Genomic DNA, 27711 nt, shown 5'->3' on the forward strand with positions numbered 1-27711 from the left:
TGAAAAAACAAAACTAGATAAGGTGTATCAAAACTTAATACCAAACACAGTTTTGACAAAAAAAAATACCGCACATAGATTTATGCCCACAATACTTTCAAAATTATCATTCTAGGTTTTTCCTCTCATATATTTACCTTGTAAAGCATGCCGATTCACATCGTTCACCTTTCTTCTTCATCATATAAACACTCAGATATTATGTGGTCTTCTCTTGACAAAGTTTAGTTTCCTCTGTCAAGGGAGTCACCAATGGCGGTCAAAAAGTTCAATTTTGAATTTGAAAGTCATTGTTTGTAGCTAGTATCATTGACGGCTGCAGGCAAAGTGGAACCAAAGGTACTCTAGGAAAAAAGGAAGCATGAGGCGAAGCCCTTTACATCCACCCTTTATGACCACACCTCTCGTAAATGTAGTTGTCTGCTTTTCAGCTAGATTGTAGATAAGAGGATAATGATGCAAGCCGGCAGGCTCTACAGGTAATATGGACGATGAATGTAAGGGGCTTCACATCATTACCCATTCCTCTATAATCCAGCGAAAGTAGCTAGTTGTGTTTATGAATGATGCGGTCATAAAGGTTGGATGTAAAGGGCATTGCCCTGTGCCTCCTCGCCCTACGCCTTACCTTTGGTTCAACTTTTCGTGCAGTTGCCAACATTGGCGACAAGCAATGATTCTCGTATTCAAAGTGAACTTCTTCACCGCCATTATCCTCCATTTGGTTGAAGACTTCAAATTTAGTAAGAGCATGGTCACTCAGACAAATCATAATAGGCCCTTCATCACAAGTTCAATAGTAGATCAATATGTTGAATTTTTTTTTTTTTTTTTTTGGAGCTAGGGAGGATTGATCATGAAGGAGATTTAGTTCGAGGAACCCCTCAAGCCAGAAAGACTTAGGGGAGATTGACTACTCTCAACATCAGCACCAAGTCATATCCACTACCTCAAGCCAAAAGAATTTACGCGTAGCACCTAACCTCCAGCTGCTACCGGCATATATTTAAGTAGGAATTTATAGATCACGCACTTACGAGAATTGCTGCCAGCGGGGAATCTTGTACTCATCTTCAATTAATGTAATTCGACCAATTCTTCCTCAAAGTGATGAGCACATGATGAATTTTTATAGAATGCTAATAACAAAATTTTTTCATGGTTCACATTTCAGTTGATAAAGATAATTTTTTCAAAACATACGATATTATCTATATAAATGGGTGCCTCACAATTAGTTAGCCATAATAATTTTATTCAGATTCATATTTTGGTGAGAATCGAACCTATAACATCTTACTACTAAATTTTGTTTGGATTCAACTTTCTGAATTTTTATCACCTCTGTAAACAAAAAAAGAACAAGAAGAAAAAATATAAGCAGACGGTACTCGTAAATATTCATTGGTATTATAAGCCTTTTTTCTTTGTTATGAGATTGTTGAATTTATTATGTCGTTGTTTTTTAACTCAATGGATTATTGAGAAAAAGTAACCAGGTTCTTCATGCATGTGTGTGTTTTATTTTGCCAAGTGGCTATTGATCAACTTCTTCACGTATACAAATTCGTTGATCATTACTGGATGGCCGATGAGGTGTATTTAAGAATTGTTCGAGAAATATTCAAGAAAAAAAAGTAGATAAAACAAGGACCCATAAAAATTTAGGTGTATTTACATTTAGTTATGATCGTTGTGTTATAAGATTCAAATGCTACAATAAAGTGTAAAAATATTTGTCTCTTAATCTTATTCCATTTAGGTATAGTATGTTAATTATAATTATGTCACATTTCATTTGTTTATATTTGTCTTATTTTTTTCGTACATAGAATCTATTACATAAAACGCGTGTGATTGTTTAATTTGTAAAGATTTCTTTCAACATACAATAATTAATATAAAGATAAGGATGTGTCATTACAAATAGGTCTAAAGGAATAAAATCTGATAAGATGTAATTTAAACGGCACACATAATTATGCCCATTATGTTTGTAAAACTTTATTCTAGATCTTTCCTCTTCATCCAAGATTGGGTTGTTTTATACATGATTACAAATAAGACGTATCTTGATCAATAATTGCTTCATATTTTAAATTACATAGAGAAAATGATACAAAGTCTTGATACATGTAATAACCAAGACAAAGCGGAATACGATGATAGATCTCAAGAGCTTAAACCATGTGGAATTCTCAAAAATTGTATAAATAATTGACCACAAGCACATTAACTTTTATAGCTCTTTTATTCAGTTTTCATTTTTTATCTATTTACGTTTATTTTTCAGGTTTCATCGATTTATGAACCTGTTTGGGCCCGAAATATTATTGCTGGGCCGAGCAGCAGGATGTGCTCGGCCCAAGGAGATGATAAATACTATGGGCCGAATAATAAGGCCCGGGCTAGCTGGCACAGTCGGCCAAATCCCGTCAGAAGTAGTCCAGATAAATAGAAAGGTCGAGGAAGTCCTGGTGCAACTAGGATTCTCGACCAGCAAGGAATGAAGTCCCGAAAAGAAGGAAAATTCAGAATCCCAGTAGGAGTAGGTTTGTTCGAAGAAGAAGCGAAATGGGACAAGGACTCCCAATCCAAATCGGAGTCGGTTTCAAGGAATGGGGCACTATAAATACAAGAAATCATGCAAGCAGAAAGGACCTTCGAATCAGCATACAATTGCCCTGCGCAAAACCTCTCAACATCTTGAGATTTTTTCCTTTTCTTTTCTTGCCAACACACCTTCAGTTTGGATAAACAACACTGTGGAAGCGCCCGGCGAGCACCTTCAGTTTGGATAAACAGCACTGCTGCCGCAGAATCAGCCGACCGAGAAGCATCTTCAGTTTGGATAAACAGCACTGCGTCGAGGTCGACCGATTATCTATCCAAGTCTCGGTCGAGAAAGGTTTTCGAACCTTTGTTGGCAGAGGTCACCTTGCTAGCCTTCTCGGCATAGTTAGGTGTTACGAATTACATTGCTCGGCGTACTGGTCGCCGAGTGGTTTTATGATTGGATACTCACAAGTGAGTTTCAGGGTTCGGCACTCCGACGGCCGAACTACGTTTACCATCAAGACATACATCACGTTCGAGTACCTGTGCCCCTACACCTTGATCTCGATTCGACGTGCTTATACTCTCACGAATATAATCACAGTGACCAAATCGGGCTCGGACGATTTGTGAACTCCGCAGAATTAGCAGCCTTGTCTTCAGGCTGTAGAACCCAGAGACCGAGAGCGTTCCTTCCTCGGTCGCAATCGCAAGTTAAAGAAGTCAGCAACGCGCTCAAAGCTACATCAACAAATTTTACTCCTCGGCCAGGCTCGGCCGACGAGTTGGCACGCCCCGCATTCGACCGAAGGACGTAGTTAGCTTCTTAGTTACTCGGCCTGCGCGCCACGTAGGTTTTGTAATTTTTAGGATCAACATTTTGGCACGCCCAGTGGGACCATTGTGCTAAACCTTCGGAGTTCATGACCATTGAGACACGGTCTACGAAGCAGAAAACAACCATGGGAAAGTCAACAACTGACTTACCAGTGCAGGGCCTTGGGCAGGATTTGCACTCTACAAAAAATCCGATCATAATTGCGCCGCCCGAGGCCACAAGTGTAACACGCCGAGAGAATGAAGTCTGTCTCGGCGGGCAACCTTACAACCCCGCAGTCCCGAATCAAACAGCTGGAATGTTCATGGAAGGGATTGTGGAAGATTGTGATGACGATGGTGGGGAAGGTTCCGATCCACCAACTAGGACATTCCTTCGAAGACGACTGGATGAACAATATCGTCAGGTCGAGCAGTCGATTGGTCAGAAGATGAATGATTTGCTAGACGCAATACGTAGTAACAGCGATACACAGACCAGAATGCTTGAACTACTAGTCAGTAAAGCTTTCGAAGATGGCCAGGTCGACCAACCGCGGCAGCTCCCGACGAATGTGCCCATACCAGCCGAGAGAGGGTCCGCTCGGCCGCAACCAGTCCCCTTAGAAAGAAGAGGACCAGGAAATAGATCCGAGGGACCAAGCCAGGGAGAAGAAGTCGCTTCCATAAACGTGACCGAAGTCCAGAGAATGATTGATTCGGCCCTAAAGAAAGGGCCGAAGTTTCCAAAATTCATTCACCCATACCCGGCTTATGTGGAAAGGTTTGAATACCCACGAGGATTTAAGATCCCCGATTTCAGCCTCTTCGCCGGGGAATCATCATTATCCTCACTAGAACATGTGGCTCGGTTCACAGTGCAGTGTGGGGACGGCAATAGTGATTTTTACAAACTACGACTATTTAACTTTTCACTGACAGGCTCAGCTTTCGCCTGGTACATTAATCTTCCACCCAACTCCGTGCAGAGTTGGGAAGAGTTGGTCGAAAAGTTCCACGAACAATTTTATCGGCCAGGGATGGAGATGTCCGTATCATCCTTGGCCAGGATGGCTCAAGCATCTGATGAATCTCCAATGGAATACCTAACAAGGTTTAAATCGGCCAGGAATTGGTGCCGAGTGCCACTCCCCGAAGTGGAATTCGTCAGGATCGCCCTCAACGGATTAGACGTGGAATACAAAAAGAAGTTTCTGGGGGCAAATATTCGAGATATGTACGAACTTGCTCAACACGTCGAACAATATGAGTATCTGCTCCGAGAAGAGAAGATATCAAAGTCACCATCCCGGGGGACGTTGTATAAGAACCCCACGGTGAGCTATGCATCGGCCGAAAGTGAAGACCCTTAGTATGCTAGTGTGGATGCGGCCGAGATCATAATAGACAAACCTTATGTTTGCAAAGCTTTGGCGCAAGTAAATACCAAAGACGCCAAAACACGTTTGACCGCCGAGGAAACGGCTAAGTCATCAAAAGTATACACTTTTGATATCACCAAGCTGACGCAATTTTCGATCAGTTATTGGCAGCAAAAATCATCAAGCTTCGGCCGGGGCATACTATCCCTAGGGCCGATGAATTAAAAGGAAAGATATACTGCAAATATCATAATTCTAATAAGCATGCAACCAATAATTGTGTTGTGTTCCGGGACACAATTCAAAGCTGGATTGAAAAAGGAAAGTTGAAATTTCCGGAAAAAATGGCGGTCGACGTTAATCCTTTCCCTTCAACAACGATTGGTATGGTGGATGCTCACCTTCCCAAAAACAAAGGGAAGGCCGAATATGTCCCGGTGCAGCATATCCGTCGACAAAATGGTCAAACAAGACTAAAGCTTGATATCTTTTCAAATGCACCACCAACGGAACAATCGGTTCGACCCGCCGATGAGCCGATGACAAGGTCAAAATCCGACGGAACTTGTGGATCGAAGGTTTTATGTGACCATTGTAAAACACCAGTCGAACCTGGGAAGAAATCTTCAACACCACCCACGGCCCCTACAACATCATCAAAGGGATTAGGTCCACGACATCAAGTGTTTGATCGACTCGGCCCACAAGTACAGCCGAAAGACCAGACCTCGGTCAGGCGGCGTCTTGATTTCGACGCACCTTTCTATAATGAGGATTATTACTCGCTCAATGCCAACAGTTCGGGATTACCAGCCGATCGCAAAACTTTCAAACCACCAAGGACATCGGATCAACGCTGGTACAGTTACAATTCTCCGACTGGTTTGTATACGGCGTTGTCCAAATCCCAAAAACGTCGTCGTCAACGGATAGATTGCATGGCTCGGCGACGAGAAGCGCAGGCCAGCCCGGCCAACCAATGGCAACCAAAAAAGGCCGTGGAAGATAGTAGCGAACGGCCAACCCCGACTATCATGACCGAGTTAGCCGAAGGGAAGAAAGTAGCGGATGCTGATTTCGAAACCACCATTGAGGAGGCTGAGAAACGTATTAAGATCCTTCTCCGGCCTGGGGAAACGAGAGCTCGTCTAGAGTACTTTACACAAGAGGCCGAAAGGAAACTTTCTCCGTTACCACCGCGCGAGCCGTTTATCAAAATACGGCGCAACTTACACCCTCCATTCCTCGGTGCATCCATGGAATACATGCGAGAATTTCATAAGAAATACTCCGCAAATGACTTATACGGACTCCCCAAGGCATGTCAGGAAGCCCTCGACTTAGCGCTAACTTGCCCTGATGCCGAGCAAATTATCCAGAAAACTTCTGATCCGGCCATTAAGGCTAGGTTTCAACATATACGGGAGGCTCGGGTCCTTGGTTTTGAGGTCGATCCTTATACAGATATCGACGCCGCCGAATTACCCTTTTCGCTCGAAGACCTTCAGCATTTACGCTATCATTTCGAAGTCTTCTCGGCTGTGTCGCTCTTCGGCCTCACGGCCGACGAGGAAAAACGGATAGCACGATTGGATACCTATTTGGACACGAGGAACGCCCGTATTGCATATGAAGAACGAGCCCGTGTAACAAAGGACCAGCATAAATCTTCGGCAGTCCACATCGTCGAAGGAAATGGCTCACCCGCACTCAATTTGGTTCCCACGTCTCAGATACCGGCTTTTACTGAGGAACTCAAAAGTTTGATCGAGGATTTTCCGACGACTGCTACAGAAGATAGTTCTCCGGAAGACGACGACCATGACCCAATGGGCCCTTCGGTCCTCGAACAGATGGAGATTAGTATGGTACACGTTTTACCAGCTGAATTCCAACCGAGTACCCACCAGTCAAGTTTCTTGGACGGGGACGTAGTTGCCGAAGAAGCCACGCAGGTAGACTTCGTCGCAAACGATGACGACCGAGAAAACCAAAGCGGAGATAACCTCAAGGCAGCTTTGGCCGAGCTATTTCCCCGCTCCTCCTCGGTTAATCTCCAACACCTGAAGCCGTTGTACGTCACGGCTCACATCGAAGGATTTCCCATTTCTAAAGTATTTGTCGACTGTGGAGCCACAGTCAACATTATGCCAATATCCGTCATGAAGGCTTTACGCCGTTCTGATAATGAACTCATTCCGTCAGGGATCACTATGAGCAGCTTTGTTGGTGACAAATCTCAGACCAAAGGGGTGCTCCCGTTGGAAGTTAGCATTGCCGGTCGTCAACACATGACGGCATTCTTTGTCATTGATTCCAAGACGGATTATAACGCATTACTTGGCCGCGACTGGATCCACCAAACCAGTTGCATTCCTTCATCATTATACCAAGTCCTCATCTTTTGGGATGGCAAATCGGTCGTAGTTCACCCGGCCGATAACCAACCATTTGAAACCAACATGATTCAGGCTAGCTATTATGATGATCACGTCGGCTACATCACCCTCCAAGGCCTTAACGAGGACGGACGGCCGACGAGAATTTCAGTACAAAAAGTAATTGAGGTCGGCGCCGAGACTGTCCAACAGGATTCGGCGAGACTTGGCTTGGCGAACTTGGTTATCAATGCCGATGATTGAGCACACCACACAAGAACGGCGTCAGGCCGCGGTTTCATCTACAATGGAACGTCTGCTGGCCCATTGGTACGCCATTACCAAGCAACCACATTCTGGCGTCAATTTAATCGAATTTCTGGCCGAAGCAGATAACGGCCCCGTTCTATCTTTCGATAAAGTTCAGGCTGCGCCGGCCGAACTCGAAGACCATCGACCTCAAGTCAAGGACCCGTTAGAGGAAGTGAACGTCGGAATGGCCGAGGATCCTCGAACATTATTTATTAGTGCGTTACTCCCCTCGTCCATGAAGGTCGAACTCCGTAAACTACTCCACGAATTTAAAGATTGCTTTGCGTGGAGTTATCATGAAATGCCAGGCCTCGACCGAAACCTTGTAGAGCATGAGCTACGAATCAAGGAGGGGTGTAAGCCTTTTCGACAGCCTCCTCGCCGCTTTTCAAACGAAGTACAACTCGGCATTAAGGAAGAATTAGTTCGGCTTCTAAAGGCCGGGTTTATTAGGACCGCTCGGTATGTCGAATGGTTGGCCAATATCGTCCCCGTATTAAAGAAAAACGGTGCCCTTCGCATTTGCATCGATTTCCGTAATCTAAATCTGGCTACTCCCAAGGATGAATATACGATGCCGATCTCAGATTTATTAATTGATGCCGCAGCTAATCATGAACTGCTATCTTTTATGGACGGTCATGCGGGTTATAACCAGATTTTCATCGCCGAAGCTGACGTCCACAAAACGGCTTTCCGTTGCCCAGGGGCACTTGGTACTTACGAATGGGTAGTCATGCCTTTCGGCCTCAAGAATGCCGGCGCCACATACCAACGAGCCATGAATATGATCTTCCACGACTTAATCGGTACAATCGTCGAAGTTTATATCGATGATGTGGTCGTAAAATCCAAACGTCGTCAAACACACCTTGACGACCTGAGGCAAGCGTTCCTTCGCATGCGCAAAAACAACCTCAAGATGAACCCGGCCAAGTGTGCTTTCGGTGTGTCGGCCGGTAATTTCTTAGGATTTTTGGTGCACCATCGCGGCATCGAGGTCGACAAAAATAAAGCCCGCGCCATCATTAGCGCCCCACCGCCGACGACAAAGAAACAGCTTCAGTCGTTACTCGGGCAGATCAATTTCCTCCGTCGTTTCATCGCCAATTCGGCCGGTAAAATGAAAGCATTCTCTACACTCCTTAAACTGAAGGAGACCGACCGATTTGAATGGCGCGAAGAGCATCAAGCTGCGTTTACGCAAATCAAGGTGGCCCTTTCCACCCCACCTGTGCTCGTTCCACCTTGTCGCAACAAACCCCTTAAATTGTACATTTCGGCAGCTGCTGAATCCATTGGGTGCATACTCGCACAAGATAACGACGTCGGCCGCGAACAAGCTATCTTTTACCTTGGCCGAAATCTGAATTCACCAGAACTTAATTATTCCCCTGTCGAAAAACTTTGCTTAGCGTTGTTTTTCGCCGCATCCAAGCTTCGACATTACATGCTCCCCACAGTTACGCAGGTCATCGCCCAAACCGACGTAATTCGTTAGATGCTGACTCGGCCTATGGTTAAAGGCCGGATTGGGAAATGGACACTCGCCTTATCCAAGTTCAGCCTTCAGTATGTACCACAAAAGGCCGTCAAGGGGCAAGCCCTCGCCGACTTCCTGGCACAACACCCATCCCCTTACGGCCTTGAGGGGGGCGAGGTCGACATCGGTCTCGTCACCACACGCGATAATCATTGGACTATGCATTTTGATGGTTCCAGTACTTCGACCTCGGCAGGTGTCGGTATCGCAATTCAGTCGCCTGATCACTGCCGATGGTATCTTTCTCTCAAGTTAGATTTCAGCTGCACCAATAATCAGGCCGAGTATGAAGCCCTCATTATCGGCCTCCATGTTTTACACGACCTGCGGGCCCCCCGCGTTCTTGTCCTTGGTGATTCCGAACTTGTGATTAACCAACTGAACGGCGTATTTCGTTGCATGAGTTGTACTTTAGCTCCCTATCACATGGTCGCCACCTACCTGGCCGAGTCGTTCGAACGAATCACATTTGAACACATTTCACGTATCCACAATACTGATGCCGACGAACTCACCCAGATTGCCTCCGGAGCACAACTCATGGGGGGCAAACTAGGTCGAATTATGGGAATTGCGAACACGGGTCAATGCTCGTACCCCGTTTTGATTAATCAGCAAACTCTCCAGCGCACGCACGTAATACGTACACGGGTAATGTCGCTCCCATCCCTATTAGAACGAGGAGATCCCATAGAAGTATTTGTCGTCGAAGTAGAACCAGATGATTGGAGAAAGACGATGTTACGGTACCTCGATAACCCCAATGGGAAACACGACCGAAGAACGAAGGTGCTCGCGACAAATTACGTGTCGTATCAAAATGAATTATATCGCAAAGGCGAGGATGGGTTACTACTGTTGTGCCTCGGCCCAAACGAGGCTACTCAAGCAATGGCCGAGGTACATGAAGGAATTTGCGGGGCACACCAATCTGGACGAAAGATGCGCTGGTTGCTCCGACGACACGGTTATTTTTGGCCCAATATATTAAAGGATTGCATCGAATATGCACGGAGATGCGTATCATGCCAGATCCATGGACCCGTGCAGAGAGCCCCGGCCGAATTACTACACTCGGTTACTAAACCATGGCCGTTCAGGGGTTGGGCAATGGATGTAATTGGCAAAATCACGCCATCATCGGGGGCAGCGAAACACGCGTGGATAATTGTAGCAACTGACTATTTCACTAAGTGGGTCGAGGCCAGGTCATACGCCGAATTAACAGCTAAAGAGGTATGCAACTTCGTAGAGGAGAATATTGTGACCAGATTCGGCGTGCCAGAAACAATCATAACTGATAATGGCACTATATTCACGGCCGATAGGTTTAGGGAATACGCGGCAAGTTTGAAGATCCGACTCGAGCAATCTACGCCGTACTACCCACAGGCAAACGGACAGGCCGAGGCAAGCAACAAAGTGTTGATCGGCATCCTTGAAAAAATGGTAAAAGAGAAACCTGGTTTGTGGCATTTGAAGTTAAATGAAGCATTATGGGCATACCGAACTTCACCCCGGTCAGCCACTGGAACCACTCCTTACGCGTTGACCTATGGACACGATGCTATGTTACCGGTCGAGTTGAGTATAAGCTCGCTGCGAGTAATCGAGCAGAGTGATTTGTGCAGTATTGAATACATTCAAGCGATGCGACAAGAGTTAGAAGACTTAGAAGAAAGTCGAATCGACGCGGGTAACTTATTGGTTGCACAAAAGAAAATTGCCGAGCGAGCATATAACCAGCGTGTGAGACAAAAAACGTTCGGCGAAGGAGAGTTGGTTTGGCAAACTGTGTTGCCTGTTGGGATTAAAGACCCCAGATTTGGTAAGTGGTCGCCAAATTGGGAAGGACCATTCATCGCTCACAAAGTCCTCGGCAAGGGGGCATATCATTTAAGAGATCGGACGGGTTCAGTTCATAAGTTGCCGATTAATGGAAAGTTTTTAAAGAAGTACTATCCAATTACATGGGAAATGCAAGAGTAAGGCCATTGTATTAATAACAAAACAACCATTGTATTAAGAGCAAAACGACCATTGTATTGATAGCAAAAAATCATTACAAGAACAAATACAAATACAATGGTGAAGTCCTAAGGGGTCGAGGGGAGGAAAGTCTCAAGGGCAGCCTTTAGCTCCAGCCACTTCGCTTCGCTCAAAATTATCTCAGCCTGCCGTGTCTTCTTGTTACACTACAGTTGCTGGATACGCCGTGCACCGGCAGCGAAGGCCGTCAGCCGACCCTTGTTGGCCTCAAAGTCTTTCTCCAGCTCAGAAGCAGCAGCCGACCTTTGCCGTCGAAGGTCAGAGATTTGACGTTGAAGGTCAGAGATCTGACGATCAAACTCGGTCAGCTTTGCTTTCTTCGCCTTGATCGCCTCCATCTCTACTCGACCAGCCTCATGCGCGACCTTGGCCACCTTCAAATCGTCATCGGCTTGTAAGGCTCGCTCGAAGATGAGAAAGTGTTGTCGAGTCCGCTCCAGGAGATCGGTAAGGAATGAGATACCCTCCGGGCTCAGGTGACCGCCACTGGCGAGGTCATTGAGACACTCTCCAATAGAGTCAAGGCCCTTGCACCGGAGAGCTTGGGAGGCAGTCAGAGACAAGACTTCGTGCAACTTCACGAAGACTTCGGCTGGCGTGGCTCCCGCCGATTCGGCCGGAGCTGCAGAGGAGCCGGCCTCACCGGTCGTGCTCTGAAGAAGAGCGTCAAGCTCCACTTCCCACGACGGCTGCACGTAAAAGGAAAACTTTGTGAAGGAAAGAAGACGTCGTGATATAATGCATAAAAAAAAGGGGAAGTGTTTTTAGACCTGCCGAGAGGAGACTTCGGCCATGCCCTCTGGGTCATTGCTCGAACCCAGGGAACTTAATGGCCGAGCCCAGTGCCTTAGACCGCTACGCAATTCACGCGGCCGATGGAGGTCATCTACATTAGATGGCCACGATGGCGGCCATGAAATATAGACAACGCCCCTCGGCGCATAGAATTGCCGGTGATATGAATGTTCGGGCACCTGACATTTAATAATCTTTTAAAAACATGTGCCACACACAAATAAAAATCAACACAATAAAAAGCGAGACTTACGAAGGCCGAAGAGACTTCCTGGGGAGGAATGGGAGGATCTTCATCCTGCGGATGGATCGGCGATTCGGCCGTAGCCTCAGGATCGGCCATCGGTCTCTTGCCACGATCCGCCGCAGGAGAACGCGGTCGAACAGTCACCTCGACTACTGGAGGAGGATGGACGGGAGGAGAGCTAACTGGTCGACGACGGCGCTGCAGCGGGACCTCGTCGCTCTCGCTCTCGACATCCTGAACAAAAGAGAATATTTAGCGTTACAACCAGAAACCTAAAGAAACAAATAAGAGCAGAATTATACCTCCAAAACGACCGTTGGAGTCGAGGGTGCCTCGGCAGACGCAGCTGACGTCCCCATTTCAGGGGCCACGACCGGCTCCGAAGCTAGAGCGGGTGCAGCGATTGGATCGGCCGGGGAGACGACTGGAGGATTCGCGGTTGGAGATGCCGCGGCAGCCGGCACAGATGGAGAGCCGGCAGGAGCAGGCGTCCCAGTAGTGTCACTGGGGACGACATGAATTTCCCGTTCGCCCTTCTTCGCCAATTTCTTGACGCGTTTAGAAGGGCGAGGGGCCTCCTCCGCAGGCTCGGCCTCTCGTTGACGGCGCTTGGAGGGGACCGTCCGCTCGGTGACCAGGGTCTTCTTTTTGGACACCAGCTTCGTCGCCTTTGCCACCGCAGCGACCACTTCGACCGTCCTCGGCCCACGACCCCCTGAAAAGCAAAGCAATTAATAACAGAGTAGATAAAACAGAGAGGAAAGAAGCGGAAATACTACCGTGGGCCGACTCCTTGGGTTGTGTCGAGGATGCTGATCCGGGATGATCGCCGAAGATCTTCCTCACCAGATCTTCGGCCGGGGCGCTGAAGAAATCTCCGGTATATTCCTCCCACCAGTCCCCGAAAGTGTCGGTTCCCAAAGATTCAGGAACCGTCGGCCGAAGCCGAAATTTCCTGCACTTCTCTTGGAACTCCTGGTCCGACGTCTTGCATTCCCTTTCAGAGGAACCAGTAAGACGTCCCCGACTTAGGAGAGACCGAGAGGCGAGCAGGGGGACTGGGCAGCCTTGAAGATAGCCGAGCTGCCGGGCGAGAAAATGGGGGTGATAAACCTCCCAGCTGGCTCGGCGGGCATCACAACCAAGAGGAAGGTCGCGAGCCAGGACAAACGACCCCCAGCGCTGGCGGATGCCCGCATCCTCAGACTCGGCCCATGCTGCCGTAGGGAGCCTAAGCAAGGATGGGTACTCCTGGCGCCGGCACACCAGGAACTCGTCATCCGAGAGGACGTCGAGGCTGAGAAAGTGTTTGAAAACCTCGTCGGCTCGGTGAGGTGGCGCTGGTCGAGAGGCCAGTTGAAGGCCGAGGGCGGCCTTTCGCTGGAAGGCAGGAACCTCTGGTCGAAGGGTGGAGAAGTAGACCTGCAACCAGAGTTGGAACACCCAGAGGGGTCCGTTCTGGTGCGGGTCAATCTTGCCAGTGGTCGCCTCGGCCAGGCAGCGGTAGAGGTTGGCGAGTATGGCTGGACTGAGCGCCAGCGAGCGACCATTAGCCAGTGCCTGGGCCACCGGCATGTTCTCCACCAGGCATTTATTTGACCTGGTACAACAAATGAATTTGTTGTACCAGTAGAAGAGGAAGGCCTCGTGCTCTCCCTTCCTAAGACCTTCTTCGCCTCGGCCGGCGAAGTGAAGGATAAGAGTGTTGTAGTTGAAGAAGTTCTTGTGGAGCTTCTGAACTTCTTCCCTTGAGGGCTCCCGGTCGCCCCGGCTTAGCGTCTCGACGGCCCTTTCGTCGAATAGTGCCTTCAGGTCGAGAGGAGAAGGGTATCCGGAAAGGGCGGCGTCAATAGGAAGGCCGGTCGGGGAAGTCCAAGGGATGGCCGAGACGTCGAGGATTGTGGGGCCGAGAGGGCCGAAAGGCAGGACCATGGTGTTTGTGGCCGAACACCATAGACTCAGGGCTGCCATAAGCAGCTCCTTATCCATGGCGACCTCCATGGTCGACAGGATGATGGCATCGTAGATGCCTAGAGCCTTCCACTCCTTGGAAAAGAATGTGTTCATCCGGTCGACCCACGCAGCCCAAGCCGTGGTGGTCGAGGGCCAGGCTCCCTGAGGCCGCGCCAGAGTCCACTTTGACCAGTCGAACCCTTGCAGCAGGGGTTTCAAGCGCTGCTCCTTGAGCAGGTTGGTGACAGACGACGGCACTGCGTCTCTGAAGAGGGGACCCAGAATTTGGTGGGTCGTGGCCATGTCTTCTTCAAATCGTAACGTCTTGACGGCGCTCCGATCGATAAAATCCTTGCACTTGTTGATCTCATCAGAAAGCTTTGAAATGAAGGAGGCCATTTGTGGAGAAGAGATGTTTCTGGAAAAAGAAGGTATTGCAGAAGGAAGAACTGGAAGGTTTGATTGGAACGAACAAGGATGAGGAAATTGAGATTTTAGAATTTCTGAAAGCGTAAAAAGCGAATGGCAGAAATATGGGTATTTATAGGCCTTTCAGGATGAATATCAAACGTCTGGGATTCAAAAAGCACTGGCTCAAATTGGGGGGAAATTTAACCGGGAAGGGCTCAATCATTTCGGATATTTTGGGAACCTGCGAAGAGGGGATCGAGGAGTCAAAAATCCAGGACGCATGATTGCGTGCGACGTCAGTTTTAAGGCATTAATGAGGATGAGACGTTCCAGTTAGCGCACGGTTTCGAGGCCCACGATTGAAAGTTTTAAGAGCGGCGGAGAGTCGACACGTGGCCACGATTTGGGAGCAACGAGGAAAGTGCAATCATGCCTCATAAATGTGCAGGAATAACGGTCATTAAGTAAAGTTCAAAAAAGCAATAAACGTTTTCGCTTCTTCAAGGTCGAGGCCCGACCAAGGGTTAACAGTCGGCGACCTCAGAAGCGAGGGGGCAATGTTTGGGCCCGAAATATTATTGCTGGGCCGAGCAGCAGGATGTGCTCGGCCCAAGGAGATGATAAATACTATGGGCCGAATAATAAGGCCCGGGCTAGCTGGCACAGTCGGCCAAATCCCGTCAGAAGTAGTCCAGATAAATAGAAAGGTCGAGGAAGTCCTGGTGCAACTAGGATTCTCGACCAGCAAGGAATGAAGTCCCGAAAAGAAGGAAAATTCAAAATCCCAGTAGGAGTAGGTTTGTTCGAAGAAGAAGCGAAATGGGACAAGGACTCCCAATCCAAATCGGAGTCGGTTTCAAGGAATGGGGCACTATAAATACAAGAAATCATGCAAGCAGAAAGGACCTTCGAATCAGCATACAATTGCCCTGCGCAAAACCTCTCAACATCTTGAGATTTTTTCCTTTTCTTTTCTTGCCAACACACCTTCAGTTTGGATAAACAGCACTGTGGAAGCGCCCGGCGAGCACCTTCAGTTTGGATAAACAGCACTGCTGCCGCAGAATCAGCCGACCGAGAAGCATCTTCAGTTTGGATAAACAGCACTGCGTCGAGGTCGACCGATTATCTATCCAAGTCTCGGTCGAGAAAGGTTTTCGAACCTTTGTTGGCAGAGGTCACCTTGCTAGCCTTCTCGGCATAGTTAGGTGTTACGAATTACATTGCTCGGCGTACTGGTCGCCGAGTGGTTTTATGATTGGATACTCACAAGTGAGTTTCAGGGTTCGGCACTCCGACGGCCGAACTACGTTTACCATCAAGACATACATCACGTTCGAGTACCTGTGCCCCTACACCTTGATCTCGATTCGACGTGCTTATACTCTCACGAATATAATCACAGTGACCGAATCGGGCTCGGACGATTTGTGAACTCCGCAGAATTAGCAGCCTTGTCTTCAGGCTGTAGAACCCAGAGACCGAGAGCGTTCCTTCCTCGGTCGCAATCGCAAGTTAAAGAAGTCAGCAACGCGCTCAAAGCTACATCAACAAATTTTACTCCTCGGCCAGGCTCAGCCGACGAGTTGGCATGCCCCGCATTCGACCGAAGGACGTAGTTAGCTTCTTAGTTACTCGGCCTGCGCGCCACGTAGGTTTTGTAATTTTTAGGATCAACAGAACCTTATCCACTTGTTCACACGCCTGCTTACACACCCTCTAATGCAAGTAGGCCCTGTACAGAGCAAAACATGCCATTGGAACCCAGGATCTGCTCCAGTACCTAAAGGATATGGACGCTGAGACATTCGAGGACTTTTACTCGCTTTCAGAGCTGGATCTTGCAAATGTGATGAGCCTGAAATGCTAGGAGGTGGAGACATAGAACATCCACTGCCACTTACTGGCAAAGTACTGTCGGCAGTTTCTCTAATGGTGGTCAGGCTGCTGTCCACGAACTTCACTAACCCCACAACGTATATACATAACTCTACCATGTTCGTTTAAACCAGATTCCAACTATAACCTTTGTACAAGCACCCCATTACGTTTTTTATTATTTATAAATTTTCTCTATTTTTTTCTAATTGATTATTTACATCGAGAACCTATTCTTTATCAAATAAACATGCAAGAGGGGTCGCTCGCTTGCCTTCAAATGCAAGTTGGTGTTCTTAGCTTGTTCAAGTTCGGCACGAGCACGGCTGAACCCGGTTTGTTATCACGACTATCGTGACGTTCGAATATCTTTGCTTGATCAGTCTTATTTGCCATTCGCAGAACCTTCGCGTTTAAGAATATTGTGGACGAGACTAGGATTTTCATTCCTCATGGTTTTTTTTTTTTTTTTTTTTCTTTTTTTTGTCGAAACTGAAAATTCATTACCAGAGCAAAAGTCAATAAATACAAGGAAAGTAGAGTGGTGAAGATAGAGACTTCTAGATGCTGCACCAAGTGCCAAACGTTGCTCCACGACTTCCCCGTGGACTTCGCTAGGCGGAGTGCATGCCTGCCGTGATGGTTTGAACAAGAAGCTAAGGTCGCGTACCAGATCCCCAAATGACATTGTTATGTCCTCATCCATCGAGAAAACACTGGATGCGCTCTTCCCCTTCGATAGTTCAACAATAAATTACCCCGATATCATTCATCTAACCAAAGAAAGTAAACAAAACCCGCCTACTCGCTCAATTCCCTTCTCTTAAAATAGTTTAGAACGTAGAATGATGAGAAACGATAAGGGAGTTCTGTCAAACGCGAGGCTCTCCATGGACTCTCTGCCACCTTAAAGTTTAACATCAATTTCCATGCAAAAAGAATGAGGAAGTAGAGAGTCTATGGAGAGTTCCACTTTTAAGAGGTGCCCTTAGCATTTCTACAGAATAATAAGAACTTCAAGATCCAATACAATTACAAGAAACAAAATCTGCATGCTTGTGCTAAATAGCTGATTCTCTCACATGGTAAGGCCAGAAATAATAGCATAAAATAACACATCATCATATTATTGGGTAAAAACAAATTTCATAATTTAAGTAAATATTCTAATTGTCCTGCTGGGGAAGTTATGCAACTCTACATTGCAGAAAAGGAAAACAAAAATAAGAAAGATAACAGTGACAAAACTTCCTTGGCCCAGAAAAATTAGGGAAAAGGGATACATTCAAGAGGATATCAAAGAACAAAAAACAGATACAACTGAAATTTGATGCACCGTAGTCAAGCAAGAACTGTTACCACCTTGATCGGCCATTGATGCTCTCGGACTTAACCTGCAGAAGTTCCAAAAACCCGATTGTGCTGCTTGACGCGAGTGCAAAGTAAACGAAAATGAAAGGGCTCCCCAGCAAGAACGAACAGTGAAAAGTTATCAACTATAGTATGCCTTATTGCTATTCATGTTGGCCTTATGAACCTGGCCATCTTTCTGAATCTCCGATTCACGTTTATTTAAGGTCTGGGAAAACAAAATTCTGAAAAGCCGCAATACAATTAAGTCTCTTCAAGATCTCTCGCTTCAAGAGCCGAAAATTTTACATTCTTAGTGAATCCTGAACAAAGAGTGCCTCCGCCTATCGGGCTTGTGCCTCCTAACATGATCGTTATTTATGGGCCTCAACAGTCTTTCTGCTTCAATTTCAGACTGAAGCAGAGACTGCAGCACCTTCAAATGTGCACTGCATTTCTTGTGGTCAAAATTGTAGGAACCATTAACATTCTGTTCTTCTAGATTAAACTGTCTCTGGTATGGTGACTGCCATTTCGCTTGCAGATATGCAAGCGATCTCCATGGAGGAAGAGGCATCGAGTTCTGCTTTAGGGAAGATCTAGCAGCTTCAGCCATAACTTTAAGGTACTGTTTCAGCCTAGTCAAGGATCCCACATAAACAACTGGTAGTGAATTCAATATTCTATCATACGATTGGACAGCTCTAGCTATTTCAAAGTGGCTCCGGAAATCAAGATCAATGATGAGACGCTCAGAGCTCCCCAAATTGTTGTAGTTCACCACATCAATATATTCATGATCCCCTGCACAAAGTTGATACGAAAACAAACTCTCAAAATGATTGAACTCCAAAATTCCTACACCTCAATTGCAATCAGAAACCTATCGGACCCAGTTAAATAGGCAAGCCTATGAGACATTTTGTGATACATTTTCTACTGATTGCTGGACAAAGTTCGTGGGATCATAGAATCGGTATATGGGTAAGCTCAGGGTTCAGTTTACAAATATTACAGATATAAACAGAATGTGTTTAACGCACCCAACAAAAGAACAACTCAGGAAAGAACCACCTAAAAATTCCACAAAATAAGGTTTTTGCAGAATTGAGATAAATGGCATACCTCCGGGGACCTTGCTACTGCCCTGCCACCGAGCCGCGCACACGGCAGCGTCATAACCTGAAAGCCTCAGAAGCTTAACCAGAGCAAACTTGAGGCAGCTGGAACTGCATTGACCTGACTTATCAAAATTAAGATCGTTTTCGCTGATGGACAGTATCAAAGAATGAACCACTGAAGTCAAATCGCTTTCGTACCGAGCCATCGAACGCTTGAAAAACTGCAAAACCACCATTCAAAATTCTGCATAAATTAGAGGCAAAATATGAGGCTGAACAACTCAGCACATTGGGAGTAAAAATTATTGCTTTCGCATTTGAAAAGCTGAATTCAACGCTCTGAAATTACCAAGTACTTTTAAAGTTTATAATTTTACAAAACAAAATAAACGACCAAACAATCGAATTCTTACCGGAATTTTATCGGCGAGGTGACCGAGATCGGAGAGAGCAGAATCGCTGTCGCTGCTACACCACGACTCAGCTCCAACGCTACCGTTTTCCAAAAAATCAGTGACCATGAGAGCGAGGTCGTGCTCGCTCTCGTGGCTGAAACCCCCTCCGATATTACCCCTCATCCACACGTCGCCGCCTGCCATGCACACTACCCGGCAGTCCATTCCAACCCCCAAAACGCCTTCGTTTCTTCTCTAACAACGATCACCACGACCCTTCCTCTTCCTCGCGGGTAGCAATCATCTCCTAAATCCAATGTTAGAGCTCACCTCACCCGATTATATTCCTCCCCCCAAAAGCCCTACCTAGCTCAATCCCCAGCTGGAATTTTAACAACAAAGCCTCCTAATTTCTCAAAAAAAGCCGAATAAAATTCCACAAATTCATAAAATTAAAATTAAACTGTTCCGAATTGTTGGTTTGTTTCCGAATTTTGGTTTGGTTTTCAGAAACGTGATTTTTTGGTAAAATTTGATTTGATTTTTTTCAGAGGGAGAGAGAAAGAAGCTGGAACGAAAGCTATGGGATAGGAAGCAAAAGCTCACATATAAAGCGGGGGAGGAGGGATGTGGGAAATGACGGAAGTGCCCTGGGGAGTTGCTTTGGGACCAAGAAATCCTCGGGCGCTCCCACCGAAATAATCGAGGCAAAATGGATAAGGCGGAAACTGTACTTGGACTGTAACTAGGTGTGAGTTCTTAACTCGTTTATGATGTTTGGTTGGCTGCTGGATTTTGTTACTTAATTAACGTAAAAATTTTTCATTAGTAACAATTTGGTTCCTAATTGGTGTATTTGTTTTGTTTTTTGTCTAAATTGTGTATTTGTGTCATTTAGTACTACGATGTAGTGATATTATTCTTCGCTTGCAAGTGAAAGGTCTTAGGTTCGATTTTCTCGTCAAAGAAAAATTTAAACTACATTATTGTTAGCCTATTGTAAGACTAATCTCACTCCATCCCCTTAGTGTAGATATTATCATTTGTTCAAAAAAAAATGATGTATTTGTTGGGTGCTAAGAATATTCTAACATCTCCAATTCAAATGCTAATGGAACTCTAAAAATAAAGAATTATAGTTTTATAACACATGCGTTTGTAGTTAAGTTAGGATTATGCTAAATTCAAAATTCATATCAAATAATATGTGGTGCTAAACGGATAGAATTATTAACAGTTCTCACTGGTTCGCGATCTTTTAATTCTTATGTTAGCTGTTACACGTAAGTCCTTCCAACTTGATATTATGGGTATTTCATGATGCTATTGAATCTCCTTCTAAACATAAAAAAATGCTTGATTTTGGCCTAACCTTTTCATCGACCAATCGCTCTTGCTAAAATTGAAATATAAAACATATACACTTTTTATTGTGGCAATTATATTGATAAGGACATGGGCAAAATGGGAATTTGGTAATACATTATATCCCCTTGGGCACGGGGACCAAACAAGGGGAGAAAACGAAAGATGAAAAACGTAGGGCACGGTCGCCGCCTGAATGTGAAGATGACGTGAGCCGCAAGTTACACGGAGATCCCTGCTTTTGTTGACAGCTATTAATTAATAAAATTGAACAGGTGTCTTGTATTTTTTTTTACACCTTTTTACAGGTTCAGCTTCAAGTATTTGGAAACGAATTATCTTCATATCTCTTCCTTCTAATTCATTAAGTTTGAAGATTCGGGTTATTGAAAATTGATCTAACGGTTAAAATTATTATAACTTTTAAAGTGGGCTCTTGTTTATAGTCATTTGATCAAATTTGAACTATTCGAATTCTCAAACTTGATGGATTAAGAGGAAATTATCCAGAGATGATCCCTTTCTCAAATTGCACTTGTATTTATTTATTTCTTTTTTTAAGATATCTATTCATATTATTAGGGGAATATCCTTTTCGGGACAGCGATGCATTTATTATTTGAAAAATATGTAATTATTAGAAGAAGAAAAAAAACTTGTGGCAAAAACGATGGCGATTCAGAAACAATGGATGATGCGTTTGTTATCGACGTAGTGCTAGCTACAAACCGGCAGCACTTGGTTAGGTTAGTATGCTTAATTTGTCGAGTGAGAAATAACTTATATAACACGAATGTATTATTATCATTATGATTTCTTGTATCGATCATATGTTGCTATGTGTAAGAATCTTGGGAATTTTATTGTGTCATTAGCACAAAGTGCATATATTGTTGCAGAGTATATGTACCATGTGAGTAATTCCGTATGCAGTCACTTTTTTTTATGTGTGAGGTGGCTCTTGATCTTGTTAAGGTTCAGGACGTTCCTTTAGAGTTTGGAGGAATAAGACTTAGCTGCTGAACATTTCAGCAAAAGGTCTTGTTTACACCCAATTTCGGATGAACACGTGTTCAAATTTTGATTTTTTAAGATTCAGAACGTTCCTTTAGAGTATGTTGGAGGAATAAGACTTGGCCGTTGAATATTTCAACAAGAGCTGCTTACACTCAATCTCGAGTGGACACGTGTCCAAGTTTTGATTTTTGAAGATTCAAGACGTTCCTTTAGAGTATGTTGGAAGAATAAGACTTGGCTACTGAACATTTCGGCAAGAGGTCCTGCTTACACCCAATCTCAGGTGGACACGTGTCCAAGTTTTGGGCATAAATCCTAATAAATTTCACCACAAGGATATAAATCTATATTTTTTTACCACAAGGGTTATCTTCCGAATATCATATGACCACAAGGATCATTTATCTAATTTGGCCTTATGTTTATCTATTGCACAGATATCAAAATTTAAACTCATCCAACGATAATAAATAAATGACAAGAATAGCCATCACTGTATAAGTAGTGAGCAAAACTATTTCTGTTTAAAATAACGATTTGTAAAAGAGAAACACAAAAACAAATGAATTTTGACGCTGATAAGAGCAGACGCGCCAGTGTGGGACCACACGCGGCTGCGAGACAGTATCTTTCACTTTCTCGCCTTATCTAGGTTTGAAAGAAGATGATGAGTACAATTGCGACCAAGGCAAGTGTGCAAATACTCATGACTTACGTATTGAATGGTCGGTCAGTTTTGGACCACCAAGAAGGATCCCCTAGCTTTCCTTCCCTCTGCCCAGATCCAGCCCCACTTTCAGCTACGCTCACGTGGCTCACGCGCTAGCAGCTATACCCTCAACTTTTTCATTGTCCATAGCCGTTCTTATGACAATAAATGAGATAATTTATACAAAGCGTTGGTTTGAAATGATAGTGCTTTGAAAAAAAAAAAATTAACTTATTAAAAAACATGAAGCATCAAAGAATATCAAACTAGTCTTAAACTTATCTACGTTGGAAAGAGAGATTTGATTTTGAATACAAAGAGAGGAGCATATCATCGGCCAACTCGATTAAACCCAAATCTAACATAAGTGTCCATGACTGTTTGGTTAGTAGCATCCAACTTTAACATTGATGACAAGTTGCAAGTTCAAACTTGATGAATGGCATTTGTTAATTGAGAAATTCTAAGAAGACTCTCTTAAGTGGAACTCTTTATGAATTCTTTGAAATCTCATGCTTTTGGCACGACGTTTTATAATATTGTCACGAAAATTGTATCAAAAACATGAGATGATGGAAAATCTATAAAAAAAAAATCCTACTTTTGAGAGTCTCCGCAATCTGAAAAACATGGGAAAATAGAAACTATTGAGACACACGGTGCATTATATGATCAACCAAATTATTGTAAACATGATATATTTCAACACATGTTTTCTCTCATTAAATTGGCACACCTTGATCCGAAGATCGAAATGGATACCAAAATGAAAGCATGTTGGCTAACACTCGAGAGTGACAAAAGTCATAACTGCATAACATGCTAATGATGTGTAAAAAAGCATGCCACAAATAAGTTAGAAAAATCAAAGCAAAATGAATAAAAGCAGTAAATCACAAATATCTCAACAATAACACTATGCTCATCAAAATTAGAGAGACACTCGAGTCTATACAGAAAGCAATTATATGAACAAATTAGGTGTATTAATCTACACTCAAGTACTACATGCACATAAAACTGACACTCGAGTCTATACAGAAAGCAATTATATGAACAAATTAGGTGTATTAATCTACACTCAAGTACTACATGCACATAAAACTGACGCTAACCGTGTCATAAACGAGTCCTAATGTAAAAACAACTAGAACAGGCTAGCATCTATAATAAATCCAATGAACAAAATTGTGCAATGTGAATATACACGTTAAAAAACAACTAAGAACCAAATATGAATAAAGAAAACGTCATCATCACTGTACATAGTTATTTATTCCCCCCCTTTGTTTGGTTAAAGAATCAACTCTGAAATAAATAAAGGTCAAACGCATGCCAAACTTGTATTTTTCCTTTCCAATTCAAATACTTAATTCTTGGTCAGTTCAACTAAAAGAAAAGGTCAGCATCTAACAAAAAATAAAAAATAAAAAAACCAACAAAGCATACCACACATTTTCTTCAGGATCAATTATTCAAAAAAATTCAAATTTTCAATAAATAAAGGCTAACAGCTTCGTGATCATGTTGGATGAATTGAGGAATTCGTCGTCTCCATTTCAATGTGCCCCTCTCCATTTCTCTCCTCTCCTCACGTGAGAGGAGATATCGTGAGAGGGACACCAAAGCAGAAATTAAAAAGTATTTTCCGTCGAATAGGAATGCAGAAGGTAGATTTTGACCAAATCTCTCTAAACAAATCACCACGCAACATCCTTAATACACAGCACGCTAGGAAAGACCATGTTGCAATTTACAAACCAACAAATTAACCCAGTGGCCATTTGCCAGGCTGGAAGCCTTGGTAGCTAAGCATATGCAACGGCTCACTGGAACTAAACATAATTTAAATACTCACCTATCAATCTGAAAATCTCAAAGTTTTTCCCCTTCGGATAAGCTTATGAGCAATATAATAACATTCTTCTGTCAAAGAGAAAGATAATGATTGCAAAATTGGGACCTCAAAAGGGGGAATACAATAATTACCAATAAAATAAGACCTTGAAATTATTTATGAAAAACAACTAGGCGTATATCCTAATCATACGTTAATCTATGAAGATTCTTTAAAGTTTTTTCTCGTAAGCACCTTTGCTAGAGGCACTTTTATTAAAGACTTCAAATTTTCAATAAAAATTTAAGTACTTCCTAGAGAAGCACTAATACGAAGCACTTCTAAACGCATTTACAATATACACACTATCAACATTTTCTTGATTATCTAAAAGCGTTTTTTAGCTATCGAAAAAGCACTTTCTAAGTCCCAATATGTCATTCAATTTAATTTTCTTTTCCTAGAACTTGAGAACCAAAATGCATGTGGGTTGTATTTTGGCCTAACATTGAACACAAAACTGGACAACCAAAATGCATGTGGCAAACAGACACTCTTATCAATTACACCTATAATATAGAGTGGGGGCTGAGGGAACAGGAGGCATGTTATGACCCAATCAACTTGGACCACTGAGGAATATCCAAATGTCAATCCAGTCATTTAGATTCCCTTTTTATGATTCTGGAAATAAAGATAAACATGAAGCAAATAATTCATTTAAAATAAAATATAAAATAAAAAGTAGCAGACACAATTATTTACAGTTTTCTATGTTTAATTCTTGTTGATTTGAGGCCACCACAATTATTACAGCTAATTATTCTCAAAACTACTTTTTAGAAAAATATTGATGCAACAAATTGTTCTGTCCTAAAGAAATTTCAAAATTATAGATTTGGAGTAGTGATTCTCTCCAAAGTGCATGAGAAAGCAACCTATAATGCTATATAAAACTTATTCCCACCTATCTAGGTACACAAGAAAAGCATCAACAATAGAAACAGGCAGAGAGTCCTGATCCAATAGTTTATGCATCAAGCTAATATCTGTTCTTATATGTTTCTGAATACATGAGTACCATGAGAGAGAGAGAGAGAGAGAGAGAGAGAGAAGTATAATTTCAACAAAATAAGCTTGCATCATGAGTTACAATCACCCAGTTATGGTTTTTGCAATGTTAAAATTTTGATTAGGATAGACTGGTTAAAAGCTTCCAAAGTGCTGTTTAGTTATCAAACACCAATGAACTAGAAAAGGAGGAGGGCCCTAAAGGGATTAGTGGTCTATGGATCGAACACCAAGCAATCAACCTATCACAGGCCAATATTACATAAACAAAGCGATCCAAAAAGCTAGACCCTAGGTAACAGGATGAAATAGGCAAAAGAAGACCAGGAAACATGCACCTATGTGTACAATCTCAGGGTTATTACTAAAAATGGCTTTCGGTGAAAGAAGTACTTTCCTTGCGAGCATACTGAAATTAGTGGTTCGCTGAATTGAAAGGTACTTGTTGCCTCTACGAAAGCTTTTACCGTCTCCGCAGAGGGCGCTGAAAAAAAGAAAATAGAGTTAACCTTTTAGAAACAATATGTGTCTTGGATACAAAAATCAAATACAACCAGTCACAGTTGTTAGTGAGACAAATTGTCTCTCCCAACAAATAACACAAATAATCGCTTCACCTTCGCAATTCTACTAAACAAAGAAAAGAGAAGTATGGATCACATAGCCACATACTCTTGGTATATTGTCAGTTGCTTGTGGCCGTCTGGTGGACATTCCATCTGGATTTGGAACCAGCTCTGGACTGCCATGCTTATAAAATGCCTGTAAGGCTCTTCCAACAAATGGGCGAACTAAATTCACTTCCATGGCAGATAGATCCTTCACCTGCAAGTACAAATCAAATTTGCTCAAGAGCACCACTCAAAAGGGATGTGCAGATGGATATATTACCAACATACATGAATTCCATATTATATAACAATTCATTCGAAGTAGTTCCGAATCAGCTCATCCAATTGCACCATAAAATAAATGCACATACCATCACTGCAGAAGAGTGAGCTTCCTCGAATGATTCTAAGCTACTCTCAACCTTATGAAACCTTACATCCTTTATGTCGTTAATAAGAGACCTCACCTATTAGAAATAACTACAGTGAGATCATTGCTAATAGGGTTGATGGTTAAATACAGGTTGCAAGAGTCCTGAACTCACCATATACATGTCAGGAATGTCACCAGGTGCACTATCATCAAAAAAGTTAGAGATGCCATCAACATATTTTACAATGAAATATAAAATATGTACAATGTTTCACAACTTACTATTCAAAAAGAAGGCTAGAGATTTCAACATAATGGAAAGGTAGAACTTGAAATGCTGCCTGCGAATCACGCTCTGCTTCCAAAATCCGAGTCAAGTTTTCTATTCCCAGGACATAAGTTAAATGAATGGAACGCACTAGATTACTTGTAGCATATGGCTAGAGAGTTCAACACCATGAAAATTCGTTTGAGTTCCAATCCCATGTTAAGTAATAAGTACCACAAAATTTAACAAATGAACAGGTTCCAATTAATACGATTTTTTTTTTTTGGTAAAGACCGAAGACAATTAAATACGTATTATTTCACTATTGCATTAACACATTGAAAAAAAACACACGTTAACCTAAAAACTCTCACATATTAACTGCTGATGTGCAAGCATTTCCAACAAAATACCCCACAACGGCAGCCAAAAGAAGCAAGACAAATTTTGAACTATTTGCAATGAAAAAGGCAGCATGGTAACCACCCAAATCCATCCATCATCAAAGCATAAAAATCTACTAGACATTAAAACAAATCAATCCATTTCAGCACATTTCTTTGACATTCTTAGATAAACATGTCACAAACACAGAACCATTAATCAAACTAACACCAAAGCAGGACTCACCAATAGACATCCACTCTGGGGGCCGAATTGTACATTTCCCTCTCTTCTTCATAGCAATCGCCAGCCACAATGGTACTTGGGCCGCCATTTGCGGGTAGAATGGACCGAAATCTCCCTGTAAATCCATGATACAAGTTACCCACCTGCAATAAACCAGCTCAATCTACCATAAATAACATGAACAGAGCGAAGAACGTACACAAAGCATGTTGAGAGGGTCCATTCGCATATTGGGGACAATCTTCACCATTTCATCTTCGGCCATAAACTCGACCTGCGATTTCGAAATTTTAAATTAAATTCACAAAAATGATCGAAATTAAAAACAAAACAACCACATTAAGCTAATAAAACAGATGAACACGCAGTGGGAGAGAGCTGAACCTCTTCGCCGGAAAAGACAGACAGGCTGGGATCGGTTTGGCCGGCCATCCCTTGAAGTATCGACACCGGTGAAGAATTGAGAGTGATAGCGTTGCAATTTGAACTCGAGTTAAGTCAATTGGGGTCAAATATTTGGGGATGCGGAATGGACTGACGTGGACGTGTGTATCATAATTGGCGCTGCACAATTGGGGATTTGTAAACCCTAACTTTGGTGGCGGGAAAATTGGATTTCATTGCTTAGGCCAACTCGAACCCGT

At 43.6% G+C, this 27711-nt stretch overlaps 2 protein-coding genes across 2 annotated transcripts; both read right to left on the reverse strand.

Moving 5' to 3' along the window:
• Positions 1-17421: 17421 nt before the first annotated feature.
• On the reverse strand, positions 17422-19771 carry LOC137734988 (uncharacterized). Its single transcript, XM_068474334.1, has 3 exons — positions 19205-19771; positions 18796-19012; positions 17422-18474 (listed from the first exon to the last, which is right to left on the reverse strand). The coding sequence occupies exons 1-3, from the start codon at positions 19409-19411 to the stop codon at positions 17984-17986; spliced, it is 915 nt and encodes a 304-aa protein (XP_068330435.1). The 5' UTR covers positions 19412-19771; the 3' UTR covers positions 17422-17983.
• A 5464-nt stretch (positions 19772-25235) lies between these two features.
• LOC137735671 (DNA replication complex GINS protein PSF2-like) lies at positions 25236-27711 on the reverse strand. Its single transcript, XM_068475119.1, has 8 exons — positions 27452-27711; positions 27267-27341; positions 27068-27182; positions 26452-26551; positions 26342-26372; positions 26168-26263; positions 25858-26010; positions 25236-25669 (listed from the first exon to the last, which is right to left on the reverse strand). The coding sequence occupies exons 1-8, from the start codon at positions 27497-27499 to the stop codon at positions 25649-25651; spliced, it is 639 nt and encodes a 212-aa protein (XP_068331220.1). The 5' UTR covers positions 27500-27711; the 3' UTR covers positions 25236-25648.

Source organism: Pyrus communis, chromosome 5 (genome assembly GCF_963583255.1).
Source record: "Pyrus communis chromosome 5, drPyrComm1.1, whole genome shotgun sequence".
Lineage (NCBI taxonomy): Eukaryota > Viridiplantae > Streptophyta > Magnoliopsida > Rosales > Rosaceae > Pyrus > Pyrus communis.

Coding starts and splice junctions, on each gene's coding strand:
- LOC137734988 (XM_068474334.1), bottom strand. CDS start 19,411: ATGGACTGCCGGGTAGTGTGCATGGCAGGCGGCGACGTGTGGATGAGG. Junction 19,013..19,204: donor ACCTCGCCGATAAAATTCCG/GTAAGAATTCGA, acceptor GTGGTTTTGCAG/TTTTTCAAGCGTTCGATGGC. Junction 18,475..18,795: donor CAGTAGCAAGGTCCCCGGAG/GTATGCCATTTA, acceptor AACTTTGTGCAG/GGGATCATGAATATATTGAT.
- LOC137735671 (XM_068475119.1), bottom strand. CDS start 27,499: ATGGCCGGCCAAACCGATCCCAGCCTGTCTGTCTTTTCCGGCGAAGAG. Junction 27,342..27,451: donor CTGTCTTTTCCGGCGAAGAG/GTTCAGCTCTCT, acceptor TCGAAATCGCAG/GTCGAGTTTATGGCCGAAGA. Junction 26,011..26,167: donor CTCACTCTTCTGCAGTGATG/GTATGTGCATTT, acceptor TTGTACTTGCAG/GTGAAGGATCTATCTGCCAT.